General features: G+C 68.5%; 1 protein-coding gene across 1 annotated transcript in view; it reads left to right on the forward strand.

Annotated features, from left to right (window-relative positions):
* Positions 1–24,743, forward strand: part of DNMT3A (DNA methyltransferase 3 alpha) — a 48,556-nt gene that overhangs the window by 4,369 nt on the left and 19,444 nt on the right. The window contains exons 2-5 of the mRNA XM_059827855.1: positions 1,074–1,178; positions 13,856–14,195; positions 19,150–19,196; positions 19,917–20,063. Coding sequence (XP_059683838.1) covers positions 1,074–1,178; positions 13,856–14,195; positions 19,150–19,196; positions 19,917–20,063 — 639 coding nt within the window. The remainder of the gene's footprint in view (positions 1–1,073; positions 1,179–13,855; positions 14,196–19,149; positions 19,197–19,916; positions 20,064–24,743) is intronic.

Here is a 24,743-nt window from a genome sequence, read left to right on the forward strand (position 1 = left end):
ACGGCTGCGGGGCTGCGGGAGTGCAGCTGGATGTCGGCGCTGTCTGGCTGCCAGCCCCATCCCCTCCCCGGCCTCTCCCTCGCCAGCCCCCCGCCGGCCTCTCCTCCTTCCCCTGCTCCCCCCTCCGCGGCCTCTTCCTGCCTTGGCTCCTGCCGCGGGGATCTTCTGGGGCTCAGGTGAACCCGGCCCCGCCACCGCCGCGGGATGCACCGGGGGCCCCGCGCAGCCCTCGCCCCACATGCACGTCCCCCTGCCGTGCCGCGGCGCCGGGTGTGGGCCCCCCGAGCGGGGAGCGGGGCCCCCGGCACGCCACCATCCTCGGGCGGCTGCTGCGGCCCCAGCACAGGGAGCAGGTTCATTTCCCAGGGCCGCGTTCCTGCTCCACCGCCCATGCCGGCGCGTGCGCCCTGCCAGCGCCCGGGGCTGGGGCACGGTGCCGGGGAGGGGGGACAGGGCGCTGGGGCGCTGGCAGCTGCTCCAGGGCAGAGCGTGGAGAGGGGTGCGTGGCCCCGTGAAGCGCCTGCGCTGGGGGCGGCGCGGTGAAGCAGGCGGCTGCCTGCCTGCGCCGAGGGCACCCTGGCTCCTGCTGCCTGCCCTTGTCCCCAGGGAGCTGCGCGGCTCCCTGCAGGCCTGCTGTGCCGTGCCGTGCCGTGCCGTGCCATGGGGTCCACGCAGGCCTTTCTGCATGCTGTGGTGCAGAAGCCCCCAGCACCTCATGCACAGGGCTCCGGTGGATTGTGGGAGTGGGCATGTACCCCCAAGCTGGCTGCGGCACAGGGGCACGGTGCCGGAGGGCTCACCCGGTGAAGGCGCCCAGCCCCACGGCAGCTCGCACCGCAGCCCAAGCCCTGGCAGGAGCCGCAATTGCCCTTCTAATGGTGCCCCAGGGGCCGCTGGCCTGGTGATGCCGGCAGCGCTCCTGCCTCGCCGGCCAGGCGCCTGGCCATCCTCTGCGGTGCACCCATGGTGCCAACACTCCCAGCGCCGAGCGTTAGCGGAGCCATGCCCAGGACCTCAGGCTGCCCGGCCCCGGGGCCGGCGGCGTAACCGTCCTCTCTGTCTCCGGCTCGCAGGGGGAAGAGGAGCCCGAGGAGAACCAGAGCAAGGAGGAGAAGCAGGAGCCGGGGACGCCCATGAGGAAAGCCGGGCGGCCCGGGCGGAAGCGCAAGCATGCCCAGGTGAGCCAGCGGGCGCCGGGCGCGGGGGCCAGGTGGGGGGCGGCAGGGCATCCCCCTGCGGGGCCATCCTGCCCCCGCCGCCCGGCGGATGCGCCGTGCTGGCGGGAGGCTACAGCTCCCGGCGTGCCGCGGGCCGGCCCGCCTCCCCTGCGTGCCGGGGCATGCAGCCGCTCGCTCGCTGCCCCAGTAGCCTCTGGCTGGGAGGAGAGCCCAAGGGCAGTGGAGCGGCAGGAGGGGAGCGTCCCCCCCGCCGGCCCCCAGTGCTGCCGCCTCCCCGCAGCCCCCGGCAAGTCCCTCCTGTGCCCGGCAGCAGCAGCGCTCTGCTCGGTGCAGCTTCGGTCAAGGCCCCACCATGCATTTGCTCCCTATCTGGGAGGCTGGTACCCCTGTCCCCCCTGCCACTACGAAGCCACACAGCCCTCCTCCGGCTGCCGGGGCCGGTTGGGCGTGGGGAGCGGAGCCCCCGGCTCCCCCGGCGATGATGCACACTTTCGGGCTCGTGCCAGCAACTGCAATAAGCAGGCAGATGTGAGTGCGCGGGGCCGAGCCCCCGCCAGCTTCCCTAGCTCTTGCCACGCAGGCGATGCCCACTGTTAAGTGTGCAGGGCTCGGCGAGCTCCCGGCTCGCTAGCCCAGCCGGCCGGCATCACACCCTGCCGTGTGCCAAAGCAGCTGAAACAGCTCATCCCGGGGAGCACCTCGTGGGGCCCCGGCGGTGCCGCTGGCCAAGGGGCAGGCGCAGGAGAGCGCCGCGGAGCTCACAGGCTGCCGTGCCCACGGCAAGGGCTGCGGGGTGACCATGGGTGCTCAGGGCTTTGGGCGGCAGCCGGTTCTGGTAGGGCACCGGGACAGGGCACCCAGGGCCGGGGGGGGGACTCGTGGAGGCGGTGGCTCGGCCCTCCCGAGCCGTGGTGTGTCATGGTGCCGGCTGGGGAGCCACGGTGGCTTCCTCCCTGTTGGCTGGCCGGATGTCATGCCGCCGGCTGCTGGTGCCACCATGAATGCTGTGTTCAGAGGAGGAGCAGAGGTTCCTCTTGATGCTGAAGCCCCGGAGGGAAAGTGCACGTCGTCACCCCGGGCGCGGGTGCAGGCAGGGAGGGCTCGGGCAGCGTCCCCGTCCCTTGGCCCCGCGGGAGGGGACGGAGGGGCAGAGCTCCCCGGGGGGGGAGACGAGCGGGGCCGGGACGCTTTCGCTGCTAGAAGGTCGCAAAACCTTTTTACAAAGGTTTCTGGCTGCAGAAAGGGTTAATCCTGCGCGTGGACGTGTCCAGATCCGTGCTGCCTGTCCCCATCGATCCCTGCTGTCGTGGCAGTGGGGCCAGGGAAGCCGGCGTCGCCTGGGGCAGGCGAAGGTGCGATGGGGCACGATGGGGCCGGAAGCCGGCAGGGGAGCGGGTGGCCAGGCTCCGAGCGCTGGCTGTAAGTCTGGTGGGGCGGGAGGTACGTGCCGGGGCGGGGGGAGCCATTTCGGTGGAAGAACAATGCTGGCACGGGAACAAATGGGGAAAGTCGTCAGGAACAGACGGAGCCTGGGAACCAGGAGGTCTCTGGCCATCGGAGCAGGCGGCCCCAAGAGCCCCCTCCGGCATGGTGGGTCCAGAGCAGGATGGCGGCGGTGCCACGATGCCAGGCATCTCCCGGTGCCTCCTGCAGAAGAGCCAGCCAGTTTGCGGCGGGTGCCCGTCCCGCGTGCGCTTGCTGCGTGCTCCCACGTGCCGCACCTGCCCCGTGCACTGCGCCGGACCGGCCGGTGGCTCCCGCTGCCAAGCGAGCGGAGCTGGCAAGCCCCGCGGCCCCGTGGGCACTGCCAGGAGGCCGGGGAAAGCCCCGGCCGGGTGTGAGCTGCTAAAAATATCCTCCCCGCTGGAGAGGCCCACGGTGCCGGCGCCTGCAGCAGCGGCCCCTGGCTGGGGGCTCCAGCCCGGGGTGGAGGGGAGCCGGCGCACGGCATGGGGACCTGGGTAAGCGGGCTGGCTCCTTGGGGAGCGGCCGAGGGTCCCCAGGACCCCGCTGACAGGGACCCAGCAGGCAGATGCATGACAGGAGGGTGCTGAGCGCCCACCTTGGCCCGCGCCTGGGCAGGGACACGAGCCCTGCTTGGGGACGGAGCTCGCCGGCACGGGGGGCTTGACACGGGACTGGCAGGGGGTCTGGGCACCGAGGACCCGTGCTGCTGCCGCCTTCCCCTCCCAGTGCATCCGTGGGGCAGGGAGCTCAGCCCTGGGACCCCCATCAGGGCCGGCTCTCCGCAGGGGGCTCAGCGAGGTGCGGAGGACGGGCAGGAGCTGGCAGTGAGGCAGGAGGAGGAGATGCCGACGCCTGCTGCAGGCAAGCCTGCCCGTGCCAGAGCTGGGGGCAGCGGTGCTGAGGAGCGGCCGCGGGGACGGGCAGAGACGGACCCTGGCAGGAGCTGGCAGCTGCCTGGCGGAGCGGGCAGGGTGGGGGGAGCCCTGCCCGGCGGCGGTCACCGGCCCCTCTGTTTTCCCAGGGGTCAGAGGTATTTTGCCCGGGCTGTGCAGGCCCTGGGGCGGCGCTGCCCCAGCCCGCTGCTCCTGTGGGGCCGAGGCGAGTGACCCCCCCCGGCCCCCCGTCCTGCGAGGGGGCAGCCAGGGGGTCTGGCTGGGGACAGCCCTGCGGGGACGGGTGTCACAGCGTATCAGTGAGCCATGCCAAGCCGAGCCATGCCGGGCCATACCGTGCTGTGCTATGGTGCGCCGTGCCGTGTTAAGCCGTGCCGTGCCGTGTCATGCTGAACCATGCCGTGCCGTGTTGAGCCATGCGGTTCCAAGCCATGCCGTGCCGTGCTGAACCATGCCGTGCCGTGTTGAGCCATGCCGTGCCACGCGGTGCCAAGCCATGCTGTGGCTCCAAGACCAGCACCCCCAACCCCAGCCGGTCCGGGCAGGGGCTCAGCAGTGGGACGCCCTCTCTGCCAGTGGCTCTGCAGATGGTGCCATGGATGGCAGCGGCTCCCCTGGCACCATCCCCCTGGCAGAGGGGGCATGGCCCGGGGGCTGCCCTGTCCCGTGTGTCCCCGCCTGGCACCTCCCCAGGGTCGGGCAGGGGCCCTGAGGGTTCGGAGCTGCCACCGGTGCTCTGGGACTGGGGTCGGCACGAGGCTCCCCGAGGGCTGCGGTGCATCGGGGCTGTCCCCCGTCCCTCTGCGGGGACCGATCCCCAGCGTCAGCACACGTCCCCGGCACAGCCAGCCCCGGCCCCGCGGCCGAGGCCCCGCCGGTGTCCCCCCGGCAGCGAGCGAGGCGGCGGGGCTGGCCAGCCCGGCGGGCTCCCGGCGGAGCAGCGTCCTTGGCGGGGGCCCAGCGGAGGGGAGGGGAGCGGGAGAAAGGCAGCGCTTGTTCCCAGGGCCCGGCGGGCGCGGAGGAAGCGGGTGGGTGGGCAGGAAGGCAGACCCGCCGCCGGGCCCTCCTCGGGGACCGGGACGGGCGCCGGGGCAGTCGGGGAGGGGCAGGGCCGCGGGGTGGGTCCCGGCCTCCCCTTCCCCTGCGCCTCCCCGGCCCGGCGGCGGTGTCCGAGGAGCAGCAGCACCAGGACATGCCGGCAGCACAAGGGGCCCGGTGAACCGGGGTCCGGTCCTCACCCAGGTAGGGAAGCGGCAGCAGGGCCAGAGCCGGGGCGCCAGGTTTGGCTGGGGCGGCACTGGGCTCTTGTGGGGCTGGAGGCGTGAGGGTGTGGGGACGCTGGTTTTGAATGGTGCCGTGCTGGGGCGTGCCAGCTGCGGTGCCGGGGGGGCTTCGTGGCCCCGTCACGCACGGGGATGCGGTGCCTGTCCTGTCCTGGGGTTGACCTCCCGCATGCCCCCGTCCCACCACGACACGGAGGGACCCGCCTGCCCAGCGCGGCTTCCTGGCATTGTCCGGCAGTACCGCAGGGCCCGGGGAGCCCTCTGCCACGGGCAGGGAGCCGGGGCTGAGTGGGTGCCGTGCCGGTGGGGGCCACGGCAGATGCGCAGTGACGCCTGTTTCATGAAAGCGTGGCGGGCTGGGGTCTGCCGTGCTGGCGGGAGGGGCTGCCGCGTGGCGGGAAGGGGATGCCAAGGGTGGGGCCGGAGCGGGGCCATGGCGCCGGGGCGGCACGCGGCACGGCAGCCCCATTTGCTCCGCTCGGCTGCAGCCCTGTGCGGGAAAGGGGTGGCACGGCTCCCAGCAAGGGGTGTGTGGTCTCGGCAAGGTGGCACTCCCCGGCCCAGGGGCCAGCGGTGAGAGTTAATCCCGGTGCCACCGCTGCGGCCTCGCAGCCCCGAGGGGAGCGTGTGCCACCGTGTTCCTGCCGCCCCCACACCTGCGTGACCCCCTGGGCCCCGTCCCGCCGGGGGAGCGGGCCGAGCCCCCCGCAGCCGCGCCTCCGCCAGCCCCCGAAGCCGCCTAATCCGGAGCACATTGCTGGCCTTCCCGTTTCCTCCCGGGAAGCTCACGCAGCCCCTGCGATTGTTTTCGGCACGCTGTCCAGGATGCGGCTCGGAGCAAGAGACGGGAGCGGGGCTGGGGGCGGCTGGGCCCCCGCCACAAGCTGCAGCCGGCCCCGGCACCACCCTGGGGGAACGGCAACCGGAGACCCCAGGGGAGGGCAGCTCCTGCCACGGCTCGGGGTGCTGGGGGACCCTGGCATGCAGGGAATGGGGGTGCACAGCAGGAAACAAGTCCCTTCCCGCTCGCCATGGGCCCCACTGCGGGGACAGAGACCCCCAGCCTGTTCCCATGAGCGATGCGGGACAGGACCCCCGCTTGTCCCTCCAGCTACAGCCCCTCACAGGGACTGCTGGGTGCAGGTCTGGGGTGCAGCCCACGAGCCCCGCTTCGGTTTGCCCCAAGTCTCCCTCCGTGGTCCAGGCTGCCCCGTCCCCTTCCAAGCCAGCTCCGGCCCCTCCGGCAGCTCCTGCTGCCCTGAGCCCCGGGGCTGCACTGAGCCCCCCGGCCGCGCTGAGTGGGGGTGGTTGGGGTGCCGGCAGTGTGCGGGTGTGGGGGGACGCAGGCGGAGCGTGCGCCGCACAATCGCTTCCAGAGCCGGTGTGAGGCCCGGGCGCCGGCATGGCGGCGCTGGTGGCTCCCTCCCCTCCGCCAGCCGGGGACTTTGCTCTCCGGCGTCCATGTCACCACCAGTGCCAGCTCCCTCCGCTGCTCTAGGGCCGCATCCAGGCACACCACGGCGTCCCCACAGCCTGTCCCACCACTGCGGTTGGTGTCCAGGCCTCCCGGCACTGCGGCATCAGTTGGCTGGGCACGCCGAGGTGTGTCCTTCAGCCTCCATTGCCCCGCGCGCACCCTCGCTCACGGCCGGGAGCTCCTGTGCGGCAGCCTGGCACGACACCTCCACCCTCCCGATGGCAACGGTGTCTGCTTGGTTGAGTCATGCCCTCCCTGGGGACCGGGCTTTGCCACCGGCCCCAGCCGGGAGGCCGTCCAGCACAGGGAGAGGCTGCCAGGCACCCCTGGGACTGTCGGCGGTGGCTCGCGTGTCCCCGGCGCGTGGGTGTGCGGTGGCCCCCACCCTGGTGCATGCACATCCCCGGCACGAGTGACACCACCGTGCTGTCCCTGGGCGGGAGTGGGGCCAGCCCGGCTCCGGCTGGCGCTGCGGCGGGGGCTGCGCGGTGCAAGCTCGGCACAGCGTGAGGGCGATTCTCTGCATCCCCGCAGGCAGCCAGGCGTTGCAATGGCATGGCCGTGGCTTCCCGCCAGTGCTGCCGGACACCCTGTGAGGGTCCCCCCCGGACCCCAACACCCCCTCCTGCCTCGCCAGCCCCTTCCCCGCCGCAGGTTGCGGGACGTCCTGTTGTATCCTTCCCGGCTCCGTTCACGGCCCCTCGGCACGACAGCCCCCGGCCCCCCGCACGCCGGAGCTGAGGCCAGCGAGCGAGCAAGCGAGTGGAGGAAGTGACTCTGCCAGCGAGCCGGGGCGGCCGAGCCGAGCAGGAAGCGCCCGCCGCCGCGGGGCTGCTGCCGCCAGCACGGGGAGGAGGCGCCTGCGCACGGGCGGGCAGCAGCCGGACGGGGGTCTGCGCACCAGCCGGAGGGGATGCACCATGGTAAGCGGCACACGGCCCCCCCCGCCCACCGGGCACGCCTGGGCAGGGGGCTCCTGCGCCCCGCGGGGGAGTGGGCGGCGGTGGCGGCGGTGCAAATCCGGGGAGCTCTGGAGAGGAAAGGCTCCCCCCCCATCTGCCGCCCCCCCCCAGAGCTCCTGCCCCTCGCCTCGGCGTCCCCTCCCCGGCCCCCTTCCCGGCGGCCCCCGAGCAGGGGAGGGTGGGCAGCACCACAGGCATTCCGGCAGCACCGCGGGCACCCCGGCTCACGCCAAGCCTGGCTGGCAGCTCGGCATTTGCTCCCTGGCACCTTGCCACCGTACGGTGCATCCTGGGACATGTAGTTTGCTGGGGAGGGGCAGGAGGGTCCCTGCAGCCGGCTCCCCTCTGTGCCGCCCTGGCACTGCGCAGCCCCACGCCGCAGCCCCCGGCACCCCAGCCCTCCTGCGCCACGGGGAGCCAGGAGTGCCGGGGCGGAGATGGCGGTGGCGGCACAGGGAAGGTGCCGGTGGGCTGCCTGTCCCCACAGTGCGGCCGCATTTCCTGACATTGCTGCCGCAGAGATGGGGGCCCTGCTGCAGCCCAGGCAGGGCGGCAGGCAGGGCTTGCCTGCTGCCCCCCCATGCATGCCGGCATGGCCAGGCAGGGCTGGGCACGGCCGGGCTGGGAGCAAACCTGGGGCCTCTCCCTCCGTCCCCGGGATCCCGCAAAGCCCCCGATGCTCCCTGCTTCTTGCAGAGCCTCTGCCGCAGGTCCCGGGGGTGACAGGGATGGGGAGGCGAGCGTGGGGCGGGGGGTAGGCGAGCGCAGGGCTCGGGGGTGCACGAGCTCACAGAGGCGAGCGCGGGGCACAGGAAATGGGGCTGGGTGCCACCTCCTCAGCTCCCAGCCCCGGCAGCACCGGGAGGCACCGGCAGCGCCCGCAGGTGTCTGTCATTAGGGTGCTTGGCCACTGACGCTGGGGGAGCAGGGGTGAGGCTGGGATGGGCACCCCACACCCGTGGGCAGGGTACAGGGTCTCCAGGAAGGATGGTGCTGGTGCCCGAATGGCTCCGCTGTGCCGTGCCGGCAAGCGCCAAGCCCCAGGGATGGACCCTGCACCCCCCAGGAGCACACCTGGGAGGGGACTGAGTGCTCCCCGGCACTGTGGCAGCAGGGCCGACCGGGGGCCGCTGCGGCTGTGCCGCGCGTCCGGCACTGGCTGTCGCAGTGACGCAGCAGCACTTTCACTCTCCTTTGCCACGGAAACCGCCGAGCCAGGCTGCTCCTCTCGTTCTGACTCCGCTCCCATCGCCACCGGCCCATGCTGTGCCGTGCCGTGCCGTGCAGCTCCCCCGGGGCTGGCAGCATGGTGGGGGACCTGCGATGCCATCCCCAGCCCTGCGGCCTTGCTCGCGCGCTCGGCACCGCCGTCTGCCGCGCTCACATCGGCACTGTCTGTCACGCGGGCGCGCGCTCGGGCCCAGCGTGCCGGTGAGTGCCAGCGCAGACAGTCCTCCGCCGTGTCTCACGCTCGCACACGCTCGCCGCTCTGTCCCTGCACTCGCGAGCCGGGGCCGGCTGCACATTTCCTGCAGGCGCCGGCACCTCCTGTCCCGCACGCACACCCGCCTGTCGCGCACGCTGGCACCGCCTGTCACGCGTGCACACCCATCCGCGGGTGTTGGTGTTGCCCGTCACACACTCGCGCGTGCACGTCACCGGCCCCGGCCATGCCTGTCACGCTGTTTCTCCCTCACACTCGCACGCACCATGGGCCACAGTTGTGTGTCACACTCGCACACATGTGCACGCGAGGGGTTGTCACAGGGCCTGGCTCTGCCTGTCACCTGTACACACACACACGTCACGGTCCCCAGCTCTGCCCGCTGTGCACACACACGTAGGAACACCCACGCAGGCTGTCCCTGCTGCCATGCACACGCACGCGCGCGTGGTTGTCACACGCCTCGTCCCTTCCTGTCACACGCCTCGGTGGCTGGCTCTGCTTGTCGTGCACACACACGCACCGCCGTCCTGGGGAGGGTGGCCCCATGTCCCCAGCGCTGATGGGGACAGGCAGGAGGGAGGGGGACCCAACGCTGGCCCCGCACTGCGATGTCACAGCGCAGGCGAGCCGGGCAGGACAGCCAGCGCGAGTGTCGCCTCTGCACCGGGGCTGTCCTCACTGACGTGGCAACGGGAGCAGCCGGGTGACATCCCCGTGTGTCCTTGTCCTGAGGGTACCATGGCACCGTGTGCTGGTCCTGAGGGTGTCATGGCCATGTGTCATGCTCCAGCGGGTGTCCTGGCCTTGTGTCCTGGTTCTGAGGGTTTCATGGGCACTTGTCCTGGTCCTGAAGGTGTCATGGCAGCGTATCCAGGTCCCCACGTCTTGGTCATCCCTTGTGTCTTGGTTCTGAGGGTGCCACGGTGTTGCATCTTGGTCCTGAGGGTGTTTTGACCACTTGTCCTGGACCTAAAGCTGCCACGCAGCGTGTCCTGGTCCTGAGGGCACCATGGCCTCGTGTTCTGATCCTGAGAGTGCCGTGGCTCCATGTCCTGGTCCTCGTGGTGTCATCTCCATGTTGTCTTGGTCATCAGCGTGTCATGGCAGTTTGTCCTGGTCCTGAAGGTGCACCGGCATTGTGTCCGGGTCCTTATGGTGTCTCATCCTTGCGTCTTCATCCTGAGGATGCCATGGATGTGTGTCCTTGTCCTGAGGGTGTCATGACAGCATGTCCGGCTCCTGAGGGTTTCGTGGCGTTGTGTCTTGGTCCTGAGGGTGTCATGGTTGTGTATCTTGGTCCTGAGGGTGCTGTGGCTGCTTGTCCTGGTCCTGAGGAGGCCATGGCTCCATGTCCTTTTTTTGTGGGTGACACGGCATTGTGTCCTGGTCCTGAAGGTGCCATGACTATGTGTCCTTGTCCTGAGGGTGCTATGCCATTGTGTCCTTGTCCTGAGGGTGTCGTGTCTGTGTCCGCTGGTCCTGAGGATGCCGTGGCACCATGTCCTGGCCCTGAGGGTGTCACGGCAGTGTGTCCTGGTCCTGAAGGTGTCTTGGCAGTGTATCCAGGTCTTCGTAGTGTCACATCCTTGCGCCTTGTCCTGAGGGTGCCATGGCATTGTATCCCCTGTTTCTGGGGAGACCTTGTTGCGACCTTTCAATATATAAAGGCGGCTTAATAAGAAAGACGGAGAAAGGCGTTTTACCAGAGCTTATAGCGACAGAACAAGGGGCGACAGTTTTAAACTGAAAGGGGGTAGGGTTAGATTGGGCGTGGGGAAGAAATGTTTTACGCCGAGGGTGGTGAGGCGCTGGCACAGGATGGCCCTGGAAGCGTTCAAGGCCAGGCTGGATGGAGCTTTGAGCCACCTGGTCTTGTGAAAGATGGGGCTGGGCTAGATGGTCTTTGAAGGTCCCTTCCAGCCCAAACCATTCCGTGATTCTGTGATGTCCGTGTGTCCAGGTCCTGCAGGTGCCATGGCAGATTGTCTTGATCCTGAGGATTTCATGGTAGTGGGTCCAGGTCCTGAGGGTGCCGTGGCTCAGTGTCCTGGTCCTGAGGGTGCCATGTCCATGTGTCCTGCTCCTGAGGCTGCCTTGGAAGTGTGTCTTGGTCCTGAAGGTGTTACGGTGGTGTGTCCTGCTCCTGAGTGTGTCATGACATTGTGTCCTGGCACTGAGGGTGCAATGGCATTTTGCCCTGGTCCTGAGGGTGTCACATCCCTGTGTCCACCTCCTGTTGGTGTCATGTCGATGTGTTGTTCTGAGGATACCATGGCATTGTGTCCCGGTCCCGAGTGTGCCGTGGCTCCGTGTCCTGGTCCTCATGGTGTCACCTCCATTTGTCTTGGTCCTGAGGGTGTCATGTCCATGTGTCCGGGTCCTGAGGATGCCATAGTTGCGTGTCCTGGTCCTGAGGGTGTCATGGCTGTGTGTCCTGGTTATCCCCGGCAGGCAGCTAAGCACCACACAGCCGCTCACTCGCTCGCTCCCCCCACCCACCCCCAGTGGGACGGGGGAAGAGGAAAGGAAGAGTAAAAGCAAGAAAACGCGTGGGTCGAGATGAGGGTTTTTAAATAAGAGAAGAAGTGGCAGAAGAGGGAAAGAAGACAGAACAAACCAAGTGGTGCAAAGGCCATCACTCACCACCCATGGGCAGAGCAGCCAGTTCCTGAGGAAAAGATGTCTAACTTACCCAGACCCCCTCCGCTCCCTTTTTATTGCTGATCGGGACGTTACATGGGGTGCAGTACTATAGAATCACGGATGGTTTGGGCTGGAAGGGACCTTTCCAGGGGATCTGGTCCAACCCCCTGCCATGAGCAGGGACATCTCCAACCAGACCAGGTTGCTCAGAGCCCCGTCCAACCTGACCTGGAATGTTTCCAGGGATGGGGCAGCTACCACCTCTCTGGGCAACCTGGGCCAGGGTTTCACCACCCTTATTGTAAAGAATTTCTTCCTTATATCTGGTCTGAATCTCCCCTCTTTTAGCTTAAAACCATTCCCCCTTGTCCTATTGCTACAGGCCCTACCAAAAAGTCCATCCCCATCTTTCTTATCAGCCCCCTTGAAGTGCTGACAGGACTGTGGCACTGGTTAGTTGGGGTGAGCTGCCTGGTTGTGGGGCACGGCGCGGTGGCCTGGTCCTGAGGGCATCGTGGTTGCGTATCTCGGTCCTGAGGGTGCCGTGGCTGTGTCCTGGTCCTGAGGAGGCCATGGCTCCGTGTCCTGTTTTCACCTTTGTCATTGCAGTGTGTCCTCATCCTGAAGGTGCCATGGCTGTGCGTCCTCGTCATGGGTGCCATGCCGTTGTGTCCTAGTCCTGAGTGTGTCACGGCAGTGGGTCCTGGCCCGGCAGGTGTAGTGACGCTGCATCCAGGTTCTGAGGGTGCCTGGCAGTTTTTCCTGATCCTAAGGATTTCATGGCACCGTGTCCGAGTCCTGAGGGCGTGCCTGGCTGTGTGTCCTTGTCCTGGGGGTGTCCAGTCAGCATGTCCTGCACCGGAGGGTGCCGTGGCCTTGTGTCCTGGTCTTGAGGGTGTCACGGCAATGTATCCAAGTCCTGGGGGTACCATGGCATCATGTTCTGACCCTAAGGGCGTTGTGCCACCAGGCCCTGGTCCTGAAGGTGTCATGACACCATGTCCTGGTCCTGAGGGTGCCTTGGCCATTTGTCCTCGTCCTGAAGGTGTCATGACCACTTGTGCCACCTGAGGGTTTCATGGCTTTGTGTCCTGGACCTGAAGGTGCTATGGCTGTGTGTCCTGGTCCTGAGTGTGCCATGGCTGTGCGTCCTGGTCCTGAAGGTACCGTGGCTGTGTGTCCTGGTTCTGAGTGTGCCATGGCTGTGTGTCCTGGTCCTGAGGGTGTCATGACTGTGTGTCCTGGTCCTGAGTGTGCCATGACTGTGTGTCCTGGTTCTGAGTGTGCCATGGCTGTGTGTCCTGGTCCTGGCAGTGCCATGGCAGCATGTCCCGGTACTGATGATGTCACGTCCATGTGTCTTCATCCTGAGAGTGCTGTGGCATTGCCTTCTGGTCCTGAATACGTCACATCCATGTGTCCTTGTCCTGAGGGTGTCACTGCAGTGTGTCCTGCTCCTGAGGATGTTGTGGCAGTGTCCCCTGGTCCTCAGAGTGCCACGGCAGTGTGTCCTAGTGCTGAAGGTGTCATGGCCGTGTGTCCTGGTCCTGAGGGAGTCACAGCAGCGTGTCATGGTCCTGAGGGTGTCATGACAGCATGTCTTGGGCCTTGATGGTGCCATGGCCTTCTGTCCTGGTCCTGAGGCATCCATGGCAGAACGTCGTGGTCCTGGGGGTGCCATGGCTGTGTGTCCTGGTCCTGAGGGTGTCATGTCCGTGTGTCCTGGTCCTGAGGGTGCCATGGCAGTGTGTCATGGTCCTGAGGGTGTCATGTCCGTGTGTCCTGGTCCTGAGGGTGCCATGGCAGTGTGTCATGGTCCTGAGGGTGTCATGTCCGTGTGTCCTGGTTCTGAGGGTGCCATGGCAGCATGGTCTGCTCCTCTTGTCCCATGGCAGTGTGTCCTGGTCCTGACAGTGCCGTGGCAGCATGTCCTCATCCTGAGGGTTGTCACAGCAGCATGTCCTGTTCCTGATGATGTCACGTCCATATATCCTGGTCCTGCAGGTGCCATGGCATTTTGTGGTGGTCCTCATGGCATCATGACAGCATGTCCATGCTCTGGGGGTTCCATGGCCACATGTCCTGGTCCTGAGGGTGCCGTTGTAGCCCCGTCCTGCCCCAGAGCACCCTGCCAGCCCCTGCGGGCATCGGCAGCCCGGCATGTCTGAGATGCAGGAGGTGAAACTTGGTCTTTTTGGCATAATGCGCATTTGTCCCCAGGTTATCACTGCGTCATGGAGCTGCGTCTTTGGGGGTGTGGGCGGTGGTCCCAGAGATACCCTTCGTGCTGTGACATCTGCAGTGGGGAATTAGGGTCAGGGCAGGGGGACGGGGACAGGGTCCGAATGGGGCCAGCCACCCCGAGGTGGTGCAGGGGCTCCCACCGTGGGGTCTGGTGTTGGTGGCCGGCGGGGTGCGGGCTGGGGGCATGGGTGGGAGCGGAGGCGGGGCCGTGCCCCCCCCGTAAGCATCCATCGCAGCTCCTTTCCCTCTCCTTCTTGGCAGGTGGAAAGCAGTGACACCCCCAAAGACATCGCAGCTGTCCCCAAGTGCCCCCCGCCCTGCCCGGAGGCCAGCCCTGCCGAGCCGCTGCCCAACGGGGACGTGGAAGGGGACGGTGCCCAGTGGAAGGGCGCAGAGGAGGGCGGCGTGAGCCCCAAGGGCGGGCGCCCCGAGGAGGACGAGACGGAGAGCCTGCCGGACGGCGAGACGGGCCGGGCGCTGGAGAACGGCCGCTGCACCCCCAAGGAGGGCCTGGACGCCCCGGCCGATGAGGGTGAGCTGGCCCCTTCCGACCCCCAGAAGAAACGCGGGAGGAGGAAACTCCTGGAGGCCGCAGAGAAAAGTAAGACCTTAGCGTTGAGGGCTCCCCGCTACGGGACTGCGGCTCTGCCCGCGGTCCTGCCAGCGCCCGCTGCGCCCCTCCGGGGACCCCCGGCCCCCACCGCCCTGCCCGCCGTGCCGTCCCCAGGAGGGGTCCAGGCACCAGCTCCTGGGCTGGGGAGCACTGCCGGAGGAGGAGGAGGAGGAGGAGGAAGGGCTGAGCCCCTCCGCGCCGTGTGGGATTTGGGGTTGGGGCAGCAGATCAGAGCGGGGGGTTCCGCTCCCCCTGGCAGGAACAGGGTGGGCAGGAGGGGAGGTTGGTCCTCGTCCCGCCGGCACAGCCGGTGCAGGTACCCCGTGGCACAGGCGTGCCCCTGCCTGCACGCAAGCCTGCCCCGGAGCGTGCCAGCCACCGCCGGCGCTTGGGTCGCTTTGCATGGCAGCCCTGCATGTGCCGGGGGCAGAGCGGGAGGCGCGTGCACGGTGCGGTCCTGGTGCTGCGCTGCCCCGGTGCTGAGGAGGTGCCAGCTCTGGTGCCGGTGCTGTTCCGGACGGTGCAGGGAGCACGCGAGGCAGTGGGCTCAGTGCCGCGCTGAGGATCAGCCCCAGGCACCAGCACGTGCTGGGAGCACCCAGCTGGGAAGCAGCGAGGCAGAGGAGGCCCTGGGGGTCCCGGTGGACGCCAAGCCGAGCATGAGCCAGCAGCGGGTCCTCGTGCAATGAAGGCAAATGGTGTCGTGGGCTGCGTTAGGAGCATTGCCCACTGGTTGAGGAGGCCACAGTGGGAGTGCTGGGTGCAGTGCTGGGCTCCCCAGTACAAGAGAGACATGGGCAGACTGGAGAGAGTCCAGTCTTGGGGCCACCAAGATGGGGAAGGGACTGGAGCATCTCTGCTGCGAGGAGAGGCTGAGGGAGCTGGCACTGCTCCGCCGGGAGCAGAGAGGGCTCGGGGGGATTGAGCCATGTCTGTAAATACCTGCAGGGAGGGTGCCAAGAGGACGGAGCCCGGCTCTTCCCAGTGGTGCCCGGTGCCGGGACCAGGGGCGACGGGCACAGACTGGACCCCGGGGGGTCCCCCTGAGCACCGGACACGCTCCTCAGCGCAGGGGTGACGCAGGCACAGGCTGCCCAGGGCGCTGGTGGGGTCTCCGTCCCGGGAGACTCCGGTCGTGCTCCTGGGCAGCGGCTCCGGGTGGCCCAGCCGGAGCAGGGGGGTTGCCCCGGAGGGACCCCGGCGGGGCCCGGCCTCCACCGGTCCGTGGGTGTGCCATATCCGTGAGTGCGGGTGCAGATGCATGTGTGCAGCTCGGGGAGGGCTCCCAGCCCTGCCCTCCCCTGTCTGCTCCAAGACCCACGGCTCCCCTGCGGACCCCAACACTGTGGACACTGGGCACCCGCTCCCTGGCTCGTGCCAGCTCTGTGCACTGCCCAGCCGTGCCCATGCTCCTGTCTGGGCAGGGGCGAGCCACCGCAGTGCCGTGGGCATGGCACGCTGGCGTGCTGCCTGCCGGGACTCCCACGGGGACCAGGCTCCCCAGGGCTGCACAGTGTCTGTCGCTGGCTCCAGGCCCCGGCAGAGCTGCCACCCACCGGGGACAGGGTTTTTCCCCCCGCAGCTTCCCTGGCTGCGGCTGCTCACAGGCGGGAGCAGCTCCGCTCTCCGCAGCCGGAGCGGGGTGCCCAGCGCCGGCCCAGGCCACAGGGGAGACCAGCACTGGCCCCAGCTGCCCCCAGGGACATGCCTGCCTGTGGCCCCGCTGCCACCATCCCTCTTGGCCAGGAGGTGCCGGGCGGTGGGACGGGGCAGCTCGGACCAGCCGTGAGCCGGGACGGGGGCCGTGTTCTCCCCAGAGCGGGGCACAGCTGGCTGGGAGGGGACATGGAGCTGGGGTGCCACAGCGCTGGCACCACGGGGCACTGCGGAGCAGAAACGGGGTGAGACGAGGCGGGGCATCAGGCTCTGGCTGTCGGGGGCTTCTCGACCCAGATCAGCGCAGAGAGCTACTGCCAGCCATGCTGAACGAGGGGTGGAGACGGGCGAGGAAGGGCTGGGATGGAGAGGGAAGAGGCAGGGCTGGGATGGAGAGAGGAGAGGCAGGGCTGGGATGGAGGTGGGAGAGGCAGATGCTGGGATGGAGCTGGGAGAGGTAGAGCTGGGATGGAGAGGGAAGAGGCTGGGCTGGGATGGAGCTGGGAGAGGCAGGGCTGGGATGGAGAGGGAAGAAGCAGGGCTGGGATGGAGCTGGGAGAGGCAGGGCTGGGATGGAGACTGATGAGGCAGGGCTGGGATGGAGAGGGAAGAGGCAGCGCTGGGATGGAGACTGATGAGGCAGGGCTGGGATGGAGACGGGCGCTGCAGATGCTGCTGCAGTCACGAGGCACAGAGCAGGCAGCTGAGGGAGCGGAGAAGCCGTAGCTGGCAGCACGGTACAGATGGTCGGGGGGAGCTTGCTGGGCTGGGCATGCCGTGGTCAGGCGTGGGTCATGGTGCAGCCCCGGTGCCAGGCTGACGGCGGCGGCCGAGGGGAGCTGGACCAGATGGGCTGAGCCAGTGTGGGTCAGAGCAGCACACCCTGATGTGGGGACCAGTGTGGAGTGGGGTGGAGACAGCCCTGGGGGTGCCCTGCCGCTGGCTCCCATGTGTGGCAGAGCTCTGGATTCAGAGGCCGGCAGCAGCAGGCGCCGGCGGGAACACGAGCATACTGCCACGAGCACGGTGCGTGAGCGTGGGTACCATGAACGTGGGTGCTGTGAGCAGGTCAGGCTTCCCCTTCCAGCCTCAGGCTTCCCTCAGCGTGACAGAGCCCGTCCTCCCCCGGCATGACCTGCCCGCGGGGCCCTTGCGCACGGTGCTCATCTTCCTCCTGCTCCTCTCACTGCGCACGCAGTACGGCAGCTGCCTGCATTCCTGCCGCGCAGGCGCTTCCCAATCATCCGGAGGCTCTTCCCTGCCCTCCTCTCTTCTCCAGCGCTTTCCTGCAAACAGAGCCAGTGTCTGGCTGCGGCCGTGGGCTCCTCCGTCGGCCTTGGGGCGAGTGCCCGGGTGATGGTGTCGAAGTGGTACCCGGCGGTACCCAGAGACTCTCTGGGGGAGCCATGCCAGGCGCCGGGAGCTCGCTCCCTTCCCTAGAAGCCATTTCCAGCGCTTCGGCCACGTCTGCGCCGAGGTTAGCGGCGGCACCTTCCAGCAACAGGCTTGGCTCCTGCCAGACCCTCGTCTGCTCCTTGGTCCTTCTGCTCCTGCTGCCTCGTGCCCGGCTGGCCAGAGGCCTCTCGCAGGCGTCCCTCCTCCAGCGCTCCTCCTCCAGCGCTGGTTCCTCCTCCTTCCCCACTGGCTTTTCACCTCTTGCTGCCCCTCTGACCCAGCACGGGGCCGAGGACCTGCTCTTCCAGCGCTGCCCAAGCACGATTTACCAGCCACCCCATCAGCTCTGCACCCCTTCGCTGTTCCCCCCTGGTCCCATCCCTGCCGAAATCCCCGGCGTGGGAAGGTCTCGGGCAGGATCCTGCCGTCGGTCGGTAACTCTTCATCCTGGCCCATCAGCACAGAGATGGCAGAGAGCATGAGGCACGGCGCTGCCGCGGGACGCTGGGATGGGCAGGAGCCGGGGCCGGGGGCTTTGCCGAGCCCCGGCCGTGCCGGGCATGTGCGGGATGCTCAGGCAGGGAGCTGCAGCCGCAGGGCCGCCATGGCCCATCGCAGGAAGGCGCTGCGGCAGCCCTGGCACCAGTAACAGCCTGGTGCTGGGCTCTGCCCCACCAGCCGCACAGGGCAGCAGAGCCAGGGGGGATGCCAGCCACATGCCCCCCGTTTGGTTGGTGTCCCCCAGTTTGGCCAGTCCCAGTGCCTGGGTTGCTGGACCCAGTGATGGAGGCGACAAGCATCTCAGAACATTCCTCTCCTGTGCCTCAGTTTCCCCTTCTGAGATCCCCACACCTGCGGGCCGGACTGGGAGGACGGGTCGCATGGGCATCCGCGGAAACGCACCCACTCCTACCTCCAGCACAGAGCCAGAAAGCTCATGTCCCTCAGTGACCCCCAGTGTCCCCCAGTGTCCCCCGCCGTCCCCCGGCACTCAGAGCAGGGCTCTTGTGCTCTCCTGCTTGGGGCTCGCTGCTTCTGGGGGGGGGCTGGCTGCCACGGAGGGGTCAGGTCCCCATGTGCCGGCTGCGAGGGACTGTCCGGGTGTCACGCAGGGCTGGGTGGGTGTCCGGGGGGGCTGTGGCTGCAGCACAGCCCGAGGACCCGGGGGACACTGTGCCCTGCAGCAAAACAGGGCGTGTGTTCAGCCGGCGAGGGGGCACCGGGGGTCCCGGCCGAGCCCCTCCGCTGCAGCCCAGGCCTGTGCCAGGGCAGCCGGGGCGAAGCGTGGAGGGACGCCGGTGCCCAGGAGTGAAGTGCCCTCCCCGGCGCAGGGACCCACCGGCCCCAGCACTGCCCGTGGGGAGTCACAAGTGGGTGGGTGCCCCCGCATGCGCACGCCGGCGCACCCCACGCTCCGACCCGCCTGCCCGCGCTCGGCCCCGGCCCCCGGCAGCTTGGGGTGTGGGGAGGTTTGCAGCCCCAGAAACGGTCGGGGTTATTTTTAGCCGCTTTCCCGGCAGCAGCTCGGCGCGTACCTGCAGCGCGCGAGATGTGCCGATAGCACAGGAAGCCGGCGGGGTTCCGCGCGCTTCCCCTGCTCGCCCCGGCCCCAGCGGGGGCCGCCCCCCCGGACCCCCCAGACCCCCTGGCCGGTGTGCGGGGAGGGGGCGCGCCAGCAGCCAGCTCCCGTCCCAGCAGCCGGCATCCCCTGGGAGCACGGCCCAGGCCTCGCACGGCGGCGATGGGTGCCCTTCCCGGGCCCAGGGCCAGCCCCTGGCCAGGCTGGGGGGTCCCAGGTGGGCCCCCTTCTCCCCTGCGGGGGCCGGGGTGCCGTGCCCCATAGCACCGAGCTGACCCCCCGCCTGATGGCTCCTCTTTGTTCTGTGTGCAGGCAAGGAAGAGAAGGAGGAAAACAATTTCGACACCCTGAAAATGGAGGCAAGTATGTCGCGGGGCCGGGCCCCCGCCAGGGGCTGCACCGAGGCGTCCGCAGGAGCCGGGCACGGCCCCGCAGCCCGCCAGCCAGCGCAGCACTCCACGTGCCCGTGGGAACCGGCACCCTCCGGTCCCTCAGCGCCAGCGGCCATGGGCGAGCTGCCGGGACGGGGTCCCCAGCAGGACAAGGGTCCTGGGCTCCTGCGCCCCGACACAGCCCGGCACCGGCATCACCTGCCTTTGTGCTGGGGACCAGATGGCACCGAGCCGTGGCCAGGCCGGTGAACCCCTCTCCATCCAGCCTTGCCCGTGGGACGGTGCTTCCCGGGGCTGACCCCACTGCCCCCCCGTGCCCGGGCAGAGCGTGTTGGCCTGGGGCAAATCCGTGCCCAGGACAGTGCCGGCGGTGCCCATCGCGGTGCAGCCAGCCACGGTGTTGTGCCCAGCCCTGGTGCATCCAGGTCGTGGCGCAGATGTGGGCCAGAGCACGTGTGTGTGCACCCAGGCAGGCAGTGCCCCCCACCCGTCTCCCCCGGCTGGCCCCAGCGTGCACAAGCGGGGTGCCCACCTCCAGCCCCCCCGAGCAGCTCTGCTCCGTCCCCCCCACTGCCCCCAGAGCCCTGCCTGCCCCAGGCCACGGCTCCTGCCACGCTGCCGTTCCCGGTGCCCACAGCAGCTCTGGAGCCGCAGCCTTCAACCTCCTCTCTCTCGCTCCGGCGGCAGGGCTCCCGCGGGCGGCTGCGCGGCGGGCTGGGCTGGGAATCGAGCCTGCGGCAGCGGCCCATGCAGCGGCACACCTTCCAGGCCGGGGACCCCTACTACATCAGCAAGAGGAAGCGGGACGAGTGGCTGGCCCGCTGGAAGAGGGAGGTAAGGAGCCGGACGGTGCCGGAGCGGGCGGGGAGGGGGAGCACCGGGCACCACGGTGCAGTGGTGATGCTGGGACGGGACGGGCTGCATGGCGCTGTGTGGTCCGAGCACCCCAAGCCCCGCGGTGTCTAGCTGTCTCCAAGGCTCCCACGGCTAATTGCGGCATCGCTAATGATGGCAGGCAGAGCTCCGGCAAAATACGGCACGCGCAGAGCACTCTGCCAGGTGCCAGCACTGCTGGGGTGACCGGCTGCGTGAGTGGTGGCCAGCGCAGGGTGGGGGCTTGGGTGGGCAGCCCCACTGCAGGGCACCCCGGCTTGTGCCGAGCCGTGGGACTGGCGGTGGAGCGGGCACTCCCCGTGGGACCGCTGCGGCGGTGCCGCTGCCCTGCCTGCACCCGGGTTTTGCGCCGTGGCCAGGGTGGGCAGCTTCGCTTCTCGCACCTGTGCCCCCTCCGGGCACCACCGTAAGCCGGGGGCCAGGGGCCCGGTGTGCGCAGCCACTGGTGCCAGGGGCCTGCCGGTGCAGGCAGCGCGTAGCCCTTCCTTCTCCCGCGGGATGTGCCGAGGGATGTGCTGGGATGTGCCGTTCCTGCCGGTTTCCTGGGGAACCAGCACGCGCCGTGACGCAGCCGAAATCAGCGCAGCCGAGGGCAGCGGCGGGAGGCTGGGGGGCGGCGGGAGCCCCGGCCGTGGCGCAGGCGCAGGGCTGCGGGCAGGCCACGGTGCCGACAGCCGCTCGGGGGGTGCCGTGGGGCAGAGGCTCCATGGGCGCCCCAGGGGTCCTGTCCCCACCGGCATCCCCACCGCTCCCCCCTCGTCCCGTTCTCTGCATCGTCCCCCGCTGCCAGCGGGTCTCCCTGGCAACAGGTCCCCTCACGCCACCGCCATCCCCGGCACTATTTATAGCCCCGCGCTGCCGGGCGCCATCACGCTGGCGCCACGCAGGGATGGCGGGAGGCTGGCACGGCCAGACTGTCCCAAAAGGGCATGGCTGGCACGGCCGGGCCATCTCCGTGGGGCACAGGGCACAGCTGGCACAGCCGCAGTGCCCCCGTGGGGCACCGGGCATGGCTGGCACGGCCGGGGTGGCTGTGCCAAGGGATATGGTGGATCGGCTCCTCCCGGCGTGGCTGGCACGGACACAGGGGGTCCCACCGCCCCGGGGGGGGCTGGCAGCCGGGGATGTGGGGATGGCTGCGGGACCTGGGGTCTGTGTGCGGCTGCTGCCCGCGGGCAGAGGTGTAGCCTGGCACAGGGTGGGCTGGTGGAGCCGGGGTTGTCCTGGAGGGTGTCCCAGCCGGGGTGGGCACCCCCGGGCACAGGCGGGCTGCGTGCCTGGAGGGGGGTTGCCAAAAGCGTGGTTGGGGGTTGCTGCCCCTGCCCGGCGCGGGGGGCACCAGCAATGCAGGCGCTTGCCTGCAGACGCAGAGCGGCGCAGCCCCTGGTGCAGCCGCGCTCTGGCTGCCAGCAGCACTGCAGCTGCCGTCGGCGGGGCCACGGACGGACCTCTGCGCCGGGGGCTCCGGCCGGGGGCTGGTGGCAGCTGCCCTGGCAGCGCCCGGCCTCACAGCCCCCTGCCCGCGCTGCGTGCTGGCCAGTGCAGGTAGCTGCCAGCCGCGCCGTGCCGCGCATGCAGGGCAAACCGCAGCTCGGCACAGCCGTGGAGGTTGGTGGTTGCAGCCGCCGAGTGACAATTTTCCAACACACGGTTCACTCGCCAAAACAAATGCAGATTCAGGTCAGCCAATGTTGCTCATCAGCCAAAAATAATTGGGAAAAAATGCTAAAAAAAAATCAAAATACTTCTTCTGAGGAGTCTCTCATTCTCAAACAATGCTGAATTTAGCCGCGTTTAATTCTTTTATTTTTCTAATAAGAATAAGTGTTTTCTTTTCATTACGGGGAGAAAGCCTGAAACGTTTTCAGGCTGGATCGGCCCTTTTCCCCGATCTCGGCTGACAGCCGCCCGCGAGCTGCATGCCCAGCACCAATTGTCACTTGCTGGTGGTGTCAGCGACGCGGTCCCCAGGGACGGGGGACGTGCCACCGCCTGTGTGGCTCCACTGCGGCGGGATCCTTGCCCTTTCCCTCCCTCCGGTGAGCTCCCTGTGCCGGACCCGGTGCTGGCCGTGCTCCGATACGGAGCTGTGCCCCGAGAGGGTTTGCGCCTTTGGGGGTGCCAGGGACCCAGAGGGCTGGAGACAGGAAGCCCTCCCGGGAAGGGGCCCCCACGGCACAGCCCCCCGTGCCCGGCAAACCTGCCTGGCGCCGGCGCCAGCCCTGCCTCGTCTCTCCAAACTGGAGCCTTTCAGCACCGGCTATTTCCTCTCTGGGGAGGTCCCCAAACCCATAATCAGTCACCTCTGGGGCATATTTTTGGCAAGCAGAGCGGGCTGGCGGTGTCTGGTCGGCCAGGCACGGCTGCTCCCCATCCCCGGACGGTGCCGGAGCTTCCCGCGCCGTGTGCCGGGCACAGCACCGTGACAGGGACACCCAGCGCCCGTGCCCCAGCATGCCAGCGCTGTTTGGGGGGCAGAGGGTGCCTGGCAGGGTCCCAGCAGCTCAGCTGGGGTCACCAGCCCTGCTGTGGCGGGCAGAGGGACGGCCTGCCCCCCTCCAGCCTTCCCTCCTCTTCCTCACCCCGCACAGCCTCCGAGGGCTGTCACTGCCGCTCGCCAGCCCCAGGGCTGCAGCCGGAGCAGGAACGTGCAGGTCCGGGCACCGGCCCTTGCCCGTCCGTGCTGGGACACCCTCAGCTGGGCCCCGGTGTTGGCTGTGCACCCCTAACCCTGTGCCAGCCGTGGGGCAGGGATGGGGCTGGGGCAGGGAATAGGGATGGGGATGAGGAGGCAGAGGATGGAGATGGGATGAAGATGGAGATGGGGTTGGGGCAGGGAATAGGGGTGGGGATGGGGCAGGGGCAGAGGACGGAGATGGGATGAAGATGAAGATGGAGATGGGGGTGGGATGAAGATGGAGGTGGAGATGGGGATGGGATAGGGATGGGATGAAGGTGGAGATGGAGATGGGGATGTGGCAGGGACAGGGGATGGGGATGGGATGAAGATGGGGATGGGGATAGGATGAAGGTGGAGATGGGGATGGGATGAAGGTGGAGATGGTGATGTGGCAGGGACAGGGGATGGGAATGGGATGAAGATGGAGATGGGGATGGGGATAGGATGAAGGTGGAGATGGGGATGGGATGAAGGTGGAGATGGAGATGGGGATGTGGCAGGGACAGGGAATGGGGATGGGATGAAGGTGGAGATGGGGATGGGATGAAGGTGGAGATGGTGATGTGGCAGGGACAGGGGATGGGAATGGGATGAAGATGGAGATGGGGATAGGATGAAGGTGGAGATGGAGATGGGGATGTGGCAGGGACAGGGCATGGGGATGCGGCAGGGGCAGAGGATGGAGATGGGATGAAGATGGAGATGGGGATGGAGATGGGATGAAGATGGAGATGGGGATGGGGATGGGATGAAGGTGGAGATGGGGATGGGGATAGGATGAAGGTGGAGATGGGGATGGGATGAAGGTGGAGATGGAGATGGGGATGTGGCAGGGACAGGGGATGGGGATGGGATGAAGATGGGGATGGGGATAGGATGAAGGTGGAGATGGGGATGGGATGAAGGTGGAGATGGAGATGGGGATGTGGCAGGGACGGGGGATGGGGATGGGATGAAGATGGGGATGGGGATGGGGATAGGATGAAGGTGGAGATGGGGATGGGATGAAGGTGGAGATGGAGATGGGGATGTGGCAGGGACAGGGAATGGGGACGGAATGAAGGTGGAGATGGGGATGGGGATAGGATGAAGGTGGAGATGGGGATGGGATGAAGGTGGAGATGGAGATGGGGATGTGGCAGGGACAGGGAATGGGGACGGAATGAAGGTGGAGATGGGGATGGGGATAGGATGAAGGTGGAGATGGGGATGGGATGAAGGTGGAGATGGGGATGGGATGAAGGTGGAGATGAAGATGGGGATGTGGCAGGGACAGGGAATGGGGATGGGATGAAGGTGGAGATGGGGATGGGGCAAAGACAAGGACAGGGACAGGGAGTGGGGATGGGGGTGGGAATGGGGATGGGGCAGGGGCTGAGCTGAGCTGCCGGTGGCCCGCGGGCAGGAGGGCGGCTTGGGTCGGTTGTCTGGATGTGCCCACCCCCCGGAGATCTCCTTATCTCCGCTCTAACGAGCGGTGGATGGGGGATTTCCTCCCCCTCCCCGACTCCCCCTCTCCCCAGGGCAAAGCCGGAGCACCGGGGGGGTGCTGGGGGGGGACGGGGCGGGGGGGGCCGCTCGCCTGGCATTGGGGTGCAGCCGTGCTGCTGCTGGCCCTGGGGGGCCCTGGGGGGCTGCCTTGGGCCAGGCGGGGTGGCCAAGGTGCTGCCCCACGGCCCGGGCACCCCCCGGGCAGGGTGGGGGCTCCAGGGGGGGAGGGCTCTGCTGGCAGCCCCCGTGCCAGCCCCACGGCCCCCCGGGGGGGGGCGGCCATCCGCCCCTTTGTCCCTCCGCTCTGCAAGACAAAGGGGTCCCGCGGCGCGGGAGGCACCGCTCGGCGGGTCCCCTCCTGCCGGGGGGCCCTCGGGGACCCCCACCCGGGCGGCGGGGAATAGCCTGGGGGGTGCCGGCAGCCTCCGTCCCGGGGTGCGGGGGTCCCC

Source organism: Gavia stellata, chromosome 2, assembly GCF_030936135.1.
Source record: "Gavia stellata isolate bGavSte3 chromosome 2, bGavSte3.hap2, whole genome shotgun sequence".
Classification (NCBI taxonomy): domain Eukaryota; kingdom Metazoa; phylum Chordata; class Aves; order Gaviiformes; family Gaviidae; genus Gavia; species Gavia stellata.